The following is a 12,738-nucleotide window of genomic DNA, read 5'->3' on the forward strand; positions in this document are numbered from 1 at the left end:
AAGGTTACTTGGAATGAGTTAACTAAGTTTACTCCGGCTGCCAAAACCCATCAAAGCATTCCTCAACATGGAAGTAACAAAAAAGGCTGTGGTTTAAAAAGCAGAAGTGTGTGTTTGCAAGCATATTTTGGATCAGTAATTTTATCTAAGAATGAGGCTGAGCTAGAAAATGACACAAATGTGACGGGGAGAGGAGGTGAGGGAAACGGAGGGGGCTTTTCCCTGGAGTCCCATAGTTATTCAAGCACCCGTCAGACACAACTGCATCTTTCAAAGGAAGTAATTTATCAGTGAACATGAGGTGGCACACACAGACTGCTGGCAGCCTTTTGTTTGTGTCAGCGTCATGCTCGCACACAGTTACCTGCTGATGAGTCTTGTATTATAGCATCAAGAGTTTGCACTTGATCAGATAACACAAGCCTCAGAACACAGACAAACAGCTGTGGACAGTGAGTCAGTGGATTTACTCAAGTACTGTGCATTGTTTTGGGTAATTGTACCCACAATTCAAAGTAAATAGTAAGTGCCCTTTTACTCCATTGAATTTGTTTCACAGCTACTGCTTACTTCTCAAAATCAAAACCTATTTGACTGGACCATGTGGGAATTTGATTTGAAAGGACAGACACAGGAAGAGGCCACGCTCAGCAGTCAGACAGGCGTCACGTTACTTTACAGGGCTGGTACCTGCAGTTATTCCACAGGCTAGTTAATAACATGTCGGGCAGGAAATCCAAAGTGTGGGATCATTCTGAGAAGGTGAAGGACAAACCCAAGGTGATATGTAAACTCATCTTCATTGGTCAACTACAAACATGACGTATCATCTGAAACATGGAAGTAGCTACATGCCCATTAGCCACTTAGTACAATCATTACTAACCCTAACCCTAACCCATTAATTTCAGAAACATGCGGGCCACTAGTTGACTAATGACCCTACAGTAAATGACGACTATTGGTGGACTAGGAAATCACTGGTGAACTGGTCTGGCAAGGGCTTGAACATAATGCACTTTCATTTACATGCAAAGGTCCCACACTTCTGCTTTAAGTTCATTTTGTTGTCAATATCTTTTTGTTAGGTAAAATGTTACATGCAGGACTTTTCATCGTGTGGTATCACTATTTCTACTTTAGTAAAGGATTTAAATACTCCTTCCATCACTTCAGACTTAACAGTCACATATTTTGTTGGTCCTTACATGTACAAATTTATCTCTTTACTGATTACTACACTTAACTTTGTTTTTTAAAGATTATTTTTTGGGCTTTTTGCCTTTAATTAACAGGACAGTATGGAATGGGGAGAGACAGAGAGTGGGGGGATGACATGCAGCAAAGGGTTGCAAGCCGGAATCGAACCTGCGACTGCTGCAGTGAGGCATCGCCTCTGTATATGGGGCGCCGGCACTATCCACCACGCTACCGACACCCCAACACTTAACTCTGTTGAAGGCAGAGGCAGCCAAAACAATCTCAATTTATCAAATTTTTACCACAAAGAAATACAGAAGTACAAAGCACAGCCTAGAGACACAAACACAGTAGCACCAACACTCTGACACCATCACCAAAGTTGAGGAGAAACACTCCCAAACATTATCTTTCACATCCCTTTAAGAGCCCAGCCTCACAGCTCTGAGCTGCAACATCAGTCAACGTCATGTGATACCATATCGCACCAGCTGTCCAACTAATCTTTTCACTGGTAGGGAAGATAAATGTCCATAGACGTTGTGCATGAATGACAAAGACAGCAGGATAATAATGAAAAAATGGTTGTCACAAAATCCAAACTCTATCATGTATGCAATATAAAAATAACTTCAGTAATTTAATATAATGGTCAAATTGAGAATCAAAGTCTTTAAAACTTTGCCAATTATCTACAAACCGCCATACTTAACACTGAATTTAAGATAAAAAATGTTAATAAGAATAACTGCTGAGTGAGTGATAACAAAAACCATTACTTCGTGTAAGTATTTCACAATTGCCACAGTGTAACCAGTGTGATTACACCATTTAGGAGGGGCCTGGAGGATTTCCTGTCATGAGCAGTGAGGAAGCCATTCAGTCTTAACTATAAAAGTCCAGTGGCTCCTTTTTTATTTTGACTCAGCTGTGAGGGCATCTTACAGCTCTTATCATATCTGATTTGCTGCTCACAAGTCACGTTCATGCGTAAAATAAGGTTTGAAGCTATTACTGGTCAAGTTTGAACCATTACTCAAGAAGCTTTAAAAGGAGATATGTAACCTCATTATGCAACATATTTCAGCCGGCATTAATATGAGCCCTAACTTTGGTAATTTCATGCTGCTGAAGTGAAGTGTCATGGATGGATCACTGAAAGGGCCTACCAGGCACAGGCCCAGGGGCCCAATTTAGGCATCCCCTGGCCTTCACCTGCAAAAATGTCACTCAAACTGACACAAATTCACCAGGAAGAGACTCTGTATGACCCCACAGAGACACTAAAAGACCAAAGAGGGATGAAAAGTAACTTCAGAGACACAAACTGACTAAAAGAGACACAAAACAACCACAAAGAGACACAAAATGACACAAAGAAAAAAAAAACAACCCCACAGACACAAAATGACCTCAAAGAAATGTAAAAAGAAAGCAAAGCGACACAAAACAACAACAAGGATACACAAAATGACTGCTAAGAGACACAAAACAACCGCAAAGGGACACAAAATGACTACAAAGAGATACAAAACAACCACTAAGAGACACACAATGACCTCAAAGAGACACAAAATGACTACAAAGAGACACAAAATGACTACAAAGCGACACAAAACAACCACAAAGAGACACAAAATGACTACAAAGAGATACAAAACAACCCCGTAAGAGACACACGATGACCTCAGAGAGACACAAAATGACTACAAAGAGACACAAAATGACCTGAGAGACACAAAATGACTACAAAGAGACACAAAAACAACAAAGACACAAACCCACCAGAAAGACACATAAATACTTCAAAGAGGCACAAAGTGACCTTAGACTCAAAAGCGACTACAAAGAAACACAAAACCACAAAGAGACACAAACAACCACAAAGAGACACAAAACAACAAAGAGGCACAAAATGACTACAAAGAGGCACAAAATGACCTCAGAGAGACACAAAACGACTTCAAAGAGACACAAAACAATAGCGAAGAGACGCAAAACAACCACAAAGACAAAGACAAAATGACTAAACATACAAATTACTTCAGAGACGCACAAAAAACCACAAAGAGATACAAAACAATAACAGAGGCAAAACCATCATAAAGTCTGTGCTTCTTGCTTGTGATAAGGCCTTTTGCATATCCCGCTCAGGGCTCACTGTCTCATTATTTGCCTATGTGTAGAGTAACCACAAATAAAAACGAAACATCAAAGCGAAGATTTTTTTTTTAAAAAAGCCCATTCAACAGATACAAATAGTATTGTACTTAGAAGCGCATTGATCTGTTTGACGCCTATGTGCGCCTAATAGCTTCCTCGTCTAATGCATTAATCTCTCACCTTGGCTGAGGTTTCAAACCAGCCCAGAAAGCCAGTCTCTTTGCAGAAATTGTCCATTAGGGCTGTGCTGTTGGAGCTGTCTTTCTTCTGGTCGCATTTATTGGCCAGAAGCACTGAGGGGATGGGGTTGCCATTAGCCAGCTTCACCTTGCTGTCCAGGTCGTGCTTCCACTTAGACACCGCCTCAAACGTAGAGCCCCTCGTCACATCGAACACCACAAATGCCCCCACGGCCTCTTTGTAGTACACTCGTGTCATGTTCCCGAATCGTTCCTGACCTGGGGTAGAGGAAGAGAACTTAGCGGGATATTTGCCATTTTACAAAGCAGCTAAGAGCTAGATGAGTAATAGGTTTCTGGGTTTGGATCCTTCAGAAGCAGATGTGATTAAACGTCCGAACCAAAGTGACAAAACACTATTTCAAGGATGTCTGTTCCTGATCTTGGCAAGATATAAGTACCTCACTCTCATTCCTTTCCAACTCCATTGAGAACTCAATGATTTTCCTTCTCAAAACGTAGCCAAAAAATGATGAGGGTAGAGATGGTTCTTATTCGACCTACTTTTCCTAATTTGCCATGGGCCTAATCCGCACAGAGAATGGCAGAAGTAATCTGCCATAATAATAAGCTCTTTCTCTGTAGTCATTCTCTGAGAAAATCTGAGATGATACTTCACAAAGGCAAAGCAAGGGGAATTACTAGCAGGATATTTAGTGTCACTATCAATCTGACGAGGACTCTACTTAAACACAACTAGACCACTTTAAGGGTTTGTTTTATACTTCTGTTAAATTGACTGACTGTATTAACACCAACTCTTTAAAGATTAAGTCAGGTATTGTTCAGTTTTTTGTGTATTTGAAGTGTATATTAGTTTTTAGATGCCTTCACATCATAAAAAACACAACCATGGTCATAACTCATTCAAAGTCCCCTGAAAATTTCCATTACCTTAATTAGCTCATTTAAAGTGAAACCTTTAAGCGGAAACAGATATGGAGGTGAGAAAGAAATTCCAGGAACATATCTTCTAGTCTGCCCACATCACTTCACCTTAGCATAAGTGTTCACCGAGGCGTGCAGTGCAGTACCTCAATGATGGGGAAGTGAATCTATGATCAGCCGGCGTAAAGTATCTCTGGTAACACTCGGCTGAAGTCACACGTTCAAGCATACCTCTCTGATCAAAAGATCTTGATTTCTACCTCGGATCGCTGTATTTATGTCTGTAATCCTAAGAAGCAGCCGTTTTGTCTTTACATCAGTAAACCTCCCTTTGCTGTTGCGCAGCACTTATGGTTTTTTGCTAGGCATGGTAAACAGCAACAGTGACAGCCTTCGACTTTCAGCACATGGAGTATTTAAAGCTAAATTGATAAAGCCGTCGAAATCCTTTACCTTCGTACTTCTGTTTATTTTCAATACTACTGTTGCATGGAGTATAACTTGGACATACTACTTCATCATAACATTGTGCCTTGAACTTTGACTGTCATGCTCATATATCCATCGCAGTCCATAGCGTGAAATTTGAAGTATAAAAAAAAAACTCTGGTGCGGTTTGTTTATGGTGAGAATGCGTTCCGTTCCGACCTCGATCTGAACCAACTGCAGTCACCTGACACACTGTTTGGGTTAAACATGAGCATGTTACAGTCCTGGAGGATTATTTCTTGACCTTATACTTGATTCCTCTTAACTTAGACCTGTTGTCCTCATTCATGGACACTTTTTTGTGCCATCTAGCTGTAGTAAGAGTAGAATACACTAATCTGTGTAAAAACAAGATGGCAGCCATCTCTGCCAAGTCAGCTCAATTAGCTGTCATCTATCTGCAGCATAGTGGATGTGACTTATCTTCCACTACACAAAGCACTTTGGGTTAGAACCCTGGTATTTTTGGCATACTGCTTTTGACAAACTATCTATAGGGATATACTGAATCTTTTTCTGGCATACTAAAAATTATGGTAATATGGGTACTGTAACATACCACATATTCTCTGTACAGTCATAAAATCCCATGAAAAAGACTAAAACCAACAATGTGTATTGTACTCAATACTTGCCTTTATCTTTTGAAGACGGATCACAATACTTTCAGTTTTACAGACAACAAAATAATTTCCTACAACAGCTGGGCACTGTAGCTTTAAACAAACATTACTCAAATAAAAGTAAATAGTGCATTCACTGGGGACTATTTTCATGTGCGGATGAATACACATTTGGACATACAAGTATTTAAAACAGCATTACAGAGTTTGTGGGATCAACTCAAAATAAACGTACAATGCTACAGTTCAATGAATTGAAGAAATATGTCACAATGATGTTTTTAATTGATGTTATTAATAGTTAAAGACAAAGGAATGAGCTAGTCAGCTCTATCAGGCTGTAGCTGTACACTTGGTTTTGGTCTTCTCATGGGATTTGTTGATGATGAAAAATCACCAGATGTATCCTGTAACCACAGATTAGTTTGTTCCCTTAAAATGCAACCAGAGCAGATGAGTTGGTAACTGAAAAACAGGCCCAGTGAGTGGGATCTGATGCTCACTCTTTTACCGGGTGCCCAGACAGTCAGGTGTGTTGACGCTGCCGGTAGCAAGAGGGATCTGAGCACAAGCATGAACAGGTTATAGCTGTGATCATAATCTGTGACTTATCTAGACAGTCTGGGTTGCAAATGCAAAATGAAAACATTTTTCAGGCAGAAAGTTTTGGAGATTCTTCAAAAGAATTCAAACATCAACTATATGTTTCAGAGAGGTCAGAGACAACAAAAGCAGCTAAAGGTGTATGAAGGAATATGGTTGTATAACTTCTGATGACAGCAGTGTTTTCTCTACACACAAAAAAATAGTTTCTCTCTGACACACACACACACGTGATCTTGCATAACCCTTCCAAATATAGTTCCCGTTTTGAGTTTTTGTGTGCCAACATCAGTTACGTATGATCAGTCACCATCCTAAACATGAGCTTCATGTGGTTAAATGTCCCTAAACTCCCAAGTGGTATTCACATGCACATATAATTGATGAGTTTTGCTATAAAGAAAAAAAATGCACCTATAGTATCATCAAAAAAACATTCATGACTCAGATTTGACAGCAGATTACATGATTAAGTGTTCTGATTTCTGCTGACAGGGCTATCACGTCTTTACGCTGGATCACAGCTTGTGCCTGCTCATTTAACACATTTTCATATTCCGTCTCTGCAATCATATCAAGCGTCCAAAGACTGGAGGTAGCATTTGACAGTTTTAGCACATATTTTTGCTACACTGCTCCGATTCCAGAAAGCCTACGGGGAAAGTGTAATTGTACAGTGACAGTTAGTGTCCGCTAAAGCCGAGTTACAAAATAGAAAATGAACCAGGAAGAGGATTCAGGAACTGCGAGCACAGCTTCTCCCAGCATACTTTCGCTTTGCTGTGGGTACTTACCCAGCCACGCAAGGAGCTGGAGTGGCGTGGCGCAGTGCGGGTGTGAGCAAGAGAGTGAATACACTGTGGGGCCCACAGGCCTGACGGTAATTGCTCATAATTGAGAGTCTAATTTTAGCTGATATAACCCCAGGTGAATTCACCAGAGACACGACACAGTGGGATAAAGAGCCGATAGACTGAAATAAGGCTTTCATTTCCAGGCCTTGTGGAGCTCATACATCCAGCAGAGTGGAGGCTGAGGCACAGTATAGAAATAATTACTTAATCATTTTCAAGGCACTCATGTTCTTTTTTTTTTATTGCACATCTGACTGAGCCCAGTATAATGTTTAGCCAGAACCTGTGGACTGAATGATATTAAAGAACACAGTCAATCGTGTTTTATTCAGGTAAATGAAATCTTGTCCAAGTGAATAGAGCAACAAGGACAGGTCAGGAGAAATATTACTATGCAATGACCGTCATACCATCCACAAACGACTTTTGTGCTCAGCTGAAAACATGGACAAGAACTGGTAAAATGGCTGAAAATGTCATTTTTGCCTGCTCACCTTGGAAAAAGAACTGGTTTACATAAAGTGACTTGCAAGGTTGGCCAGCACACACAGACTTGCCCACAAAAAAAAGCCTGTGAGTACACGCTTTATGTAATTCATCTTCTGACTCTTTTACCTACAAAGAGTTTATTTAATGAGACTAAATATGATTAATAATTTCTTCTAGGAACTGAGGACAAACTGTTCCATAAAACCGAAGAGGCCATGACAGCGTGTCATTGTCTACAATCAACACTTCACTTGATCTTCTCACACGTCCGGTCCTTATTGCGAGGTCGATGTGCGAGCACAGGCAGTCTGAGGGTGTTAACCTCGCTCCTGGGAGAGAACCGTCTGGATGGAAAAACTCATATGGTGTGATTATATCAATCAATATCACACATGCACACTCACACATACACACCTGACTGTGGGGTGTAAATGAGTTATTTGGCGTATTATTAAGGTGCTGTGGTTCCACGCAGAAGTCGCTAACATTACAGCAAATCCCATGATGTGTGACCTTTAAAGTGTCATAAGTAAGTCCTGATAATCATTCAGCTGCGTTTACAAACCCACTCCTGTTGCTGAAGAACATTCAGCACCACTTCTAATTGCTTTGTTGGATAAAAGCACTCTTTGTTGAATGACCTCAGAGTGCCTCGTGTTGTCTGTTGTTAAAGGATACGGTGTGGTAATATTCTATATTTTTGTGACTGTCAGTAAAACCCCTGAAACTGAAAGCAACATTGCTTTAGCCCGCCTCTAAATACCTTTCGATTTCCCCAGCCAGTCTGCGGCCCTCAGCCCCAGGGCTGGAAATTCCAACTAAAGATATGAATCTGCAGTTTACGGATATATTATCTCATTTTTCAAAAAGCCAAAACACTTCCTTAAACAGCTGTGTAATGCAGTTTTTAGCTATCATTTGCAAGCAGCAATTTCGGGGGCTGAAAAATGAAGCAAACGCGTAAGTGCCAAAAACTGCAGTTCCTGGAATGACCACTTGAGGCTGGCTCCAAAAGCAAGTTAATTCCCCTTCACCCTGTGATATGATTTGGATGTAGCTTAGTTATTTACATTAGTCACTAAAGGTCACTGTGACCGTGAGCATTATGTGTTGCTAGGACTCACACAAAAGGGCCGCTGGGTAACGTAGTATTTGCACCGTCAAGAAGCTGTATGCTAGTCTGTTTATCTTTGACTATGCTAGCTTTCAATAAATGGTCGAGATCAAAAGCATGAGTTTACAGCCTGGTACAGAAAATGGTTCAGGTCTCTCTAGCTACTTAATCCCCCCTTCATAACAACAGGACAGGGGTCAATTTTTATATAATTTACCTAGCAACATCTTATTAAAGCTGAAAGTTATGCATAATTACAGGAGTGGATGCTGTCAGTAACAGGTGGGTGCCGTGAGTTGACAAGTTGCTACCACGTTGGTTAGCTAACGTAACAATGGCGTAACTCCAGATTCACAGAGTATAGGCATAGCTGTAGCCGTTGTTATTTTAGTGTGTTTTCAGTTAATGAAAGTTAATAGTAGCCTTACATTTTGGTAGCCTAAAGACGCCATGTGCAGTGTTTCATTTAATGAAAGACTCTCAAAGGCTCTTTAGTTTTTCTGGTAAGTAGCCTCCATTTTGTTGTAATGTTTTCATGCCTGTTTTTCACTTGCAAAAATTAGCCTTAGCATTATCACAGGTAACTTTTTACAGTTAACATTAACTGTAAACGCACCGTGCTAACAAAGCTAGCAGCTAGCATTAGGGTTAGCTCTTCTGGCTTCTGGCTTCAAAAAGCCAAGATGGCAACAGCTAAATTGCCAAATTCAAGGCTTCAAAATGGGAGTCCAAACAATTGGGTGACGTTATGGTGGTAGAGGAGACATTCACTTCATTTTTTGCACTTTGAGCACCCTTCTCCTTGTGCATGGATGTCTAGAATAAATTGACTATTTTACATTGATCTCAGCCTGTGGACCTTTTAGTAACTGTCCACCCCAGTTGTCTGGGTGTGCAGGTATCCTCTCTGTTGTCCTTTCTTGTTGTCTATTGTACTGTCGCACCCAAGACAAATTTTGTTGCCCTAAGTGGGCGCAGTTTCACAGCATACCTAGATTTTGACGTCATGGTAATTACATCCATTAGGGTCCTAAGGACAGAGAGATGTCATATGCTGTAAAAGCCCTGTGAGGCAAACTGTGATTTGTGATATTGGGCTTTATAAATAAAATTGATTGATTGATTGATATTTTATACAATCTTTAATCGTTAGTCAAACAGGAGTAAATAATATATTTGTTGGGACTGTTTGTGAATATTAACAACAGCAGCACAGTACATGTTTACTTCAAATTAACTACAATGCTATTGAAAAATACAGAGCATGTCATCTGGTGCAATAATGTGTCTAACTGATGTTTTTCTTGGTCAGTAATGGAGGTCTATGGCACAGAGAACTAAGCTTTATCAGGCTTTTGATACACAAGCAGTGTTAGCAGAATTAGTTTGTTGTTGGCGTTGGTCTTTTAACAGGATTGGTTGACAGTCAGAAAATATAGAATCAGGGCTGCTACATATTATTTTTCTCTACAAATCAAATGATCCTTTATGTCCTTAATGTCATAAAATAGTGAAAAATGCCATATAAATCCCCATAGCCAAAGGTAATGTCTTCAGATGTCTTGTTTTGTCCGACCAACAGTCAAAAACCCTCAAAATAGAAGTACCACTATCATGTGTGAGAGAAGCATCAAGTCCTTAAAGTTGAGAGGCTGGAACCAACAAGTCAACATGGGAATTCAATGAAGCAATCTATATTTGAATAAAAAGACAAATAAAATTATACTAAAAGCATTAATGACTGCCATGTGCTGCTAACCCAATCAGTGTAAAACAAAGGAATGGAATGAGCTGTGAGAACAATAGAGTATTTACACACTGAATGCCACGGAAGAGCATGAGACTGCAGGCAAGAACAAAGACATGTGCTGCTGCCTCAAACGCTCAACATGCCTACAAACTAAAGAGAAGTACGTCCGTGTGGAGAGACAGTGAACTATTGTGAGATTCCAAAAGCTTTAAACAAGGACATTTCAGTTCAGTCTACCACACTGATGAACACTGGTGCGTGACCTCAAGTATGGTGAGGTGTTCTGGGTACGAACATGTGAAATCGGCAGAACTAGTTGATGAAAAAGAAAAGCTTTAGTTGCAGCCACTGTATCATCTCTGTTTGTGTGGGAGAAACAGAAAGAAAAGTCTCATCATTATCCATAGCCCTAGCAACCCCAGTTTCCTCTACGGTCGTACATATTGCTATCCTGTGGGTGGGTTACCATAGAAACTGTCCAAGCCAGACACGGCAGTAGCAACAGCAGCAGTCTCCGTCTGTTGTTAGGAGGCAACTGGCTGTGAAACTTCCCCACAACATCCTCCCAACAACTGAAATAACAAAGACAAGACAGGGTCCAGCTGTGAAGGTAGTCTTCAGCACAAGCTTTGAGAAGGAGAGACTGTGAGCAGCACATGACTGGCACGTTCAAATTCCAGTGAGCAGCATGTGAGGAGTGACTTACTACAGCTTACTACGGCCTTCAGCGCTGAACAGAGTCTGAATTGAAGGAAAATCCCCAACCTTTAAGTGGTATGACCCTTGTTTCCCTTTACCTTCGGCTGAAGGGTTGGTGGGGGCTGATCGACATAAAGCCTTGGCACAAGGTTAAAGGAATTTAGCTCAAAATACTAATATTTGTTGTAGAATTATTACACGTGACCCATTTAATCTACCAAGCCTTTTCAGGAATCTGTGTAACAATCCAGAGCAGGCAGGGAAAAGTTTCTTGGTCTTAACAGTGGTAATCATTACCCTAAAATATAACTGTAGGAGGGTCGCAAAATGTGAGCAATAAAACTTTATACTGTACACAATGACTACAACTGACCAAGAAATTCTACTGCGATGACTTCTACTCTAAAAGTGAGGAATGTAAAATGAATGGCACCACTAATGAGCTTCTTCATGCACATTGTTGGTGTCAGGCACAAGACACCTTGTCCTTGTTACATTCAGTCCTCCTTCAATGGTGCTGTTCGTCACATCATGGGAACAGGCCTATGCGTCACATTGAGTGCTATATATACACAGTCTAGTTGCCAAATGGAGCTACACTGCTTCGCAGTGATGACATGTTGCTCAGTATTTCCCAAGCACTTATGAAATATTTAATTTATTACTCTTCTAGATTGAGGTGTGGACTCGAGTCACAAATTTGATGACTTTAAACTCACAAAATCAAAATCGACTTGTAATTAAATTTAGATTGACTCATGACTTCACCTGGACTTGAACCTTTTGACTTGAACGTACTTGATACCCTCCCCTAAACCAACAGATTAAAAGGATGTTATTTAAAAGTTGTGCCACAAATCAATTAATTCCCTGAATCATCTAACGTTAATGCTGTTAATTCCCAGCAAGTCAACACTTCATTCTTTAGATCCACTTTGTTTGAGCCAATCCGACAACATCCAATTAAGTTGCCGGAGAGAACCATGAAGGACTAATATTGTGTTTATTGACTACCACTTGGGAAAAAAGCTACCAAAGATGATTTTCGTTCGGGTACAAAAACCGGTCAACAATAAACAGCAGTATGCAAAATGTGTGGGTCAAAAACTACACAGACGCAACAACTTCCACCTTTGTTCCACATTTGAAGTTGCATAAAGAACAGTGGCACGGTGGTGCAGGGGTTTGCATTGTCACCTCACAGCAACGGGGTTCCTGGCTCGAACCCAGGGTGGGGGGGTTTGAACCCAAGTTGGGGGAGCCCTTCTTTTGTTTAAGTTTGCATGTTCTCCCCATGTCAGTGTGTGGGTTTTCTCCGGGTACTCCAGCTTCCTCCCACAGTCCAAAGACATGCAGGTTAATTGGTGACTCTAAATTCCCCGTAGGTGTAAATGTGAGTGTGAATGGTTCTCTGTCTCTATGTGTCAGCCCTGTGATAGTCTGGTGACCTGTCCAGGGTGTACCCCGCCTCTCACCCAATGTCAGCTGGGATAGGCTCCAGCCCCCCGCGACCCCCAACAGGATAAGCATTTACGGAAAATGAATGAATAAAGAAAAGTAAGTCAGGGCAAATATTATCATAGGTAGGGAGCTAATGCTCAGGAAGTTCTTAACAAACTTGTATTGT

General features: G+C 40.7%; 1 protein-coding gene across 1 annotated transcript in view; it reads right to left on the minus strand.

Moving 5' to 3' along the window:
* The window catches only part of rab32a (RAB32a, member RAS oncogene family), a 32,149-nt gene that overhangs the window by 7,388 nt on the left and 12,023 nt on the right, over window positions 1-12,738 (minus strand). The window contains exon 2 of the mRNA XM_033647914.2: window positions 3,544-3,821. Coding sequence (XP_033503805.1) covers window positions 3,544-3,821 — 278 coding nt within the window. The remainder of the gene's footprint in view (window positions 1-3,543; window positions 3,822-12,738) is intronic.

Source organism: Epinephelus lanceolatus, chromosome 13, assembly GCF_041903045.1.
Source record: "Epinephelus lanceolatus isolate andai-2023 chromosome 13, ASM4190304v1, whole genome shotgun sequence".
Taxonomy (NCBI): domain Eukaryota; kingdom Metazoa; phylum Chordata; class Actinopteri; order Perciformes; family Serranidae; genus Epinephelus; species Epinephelus lanceolatus.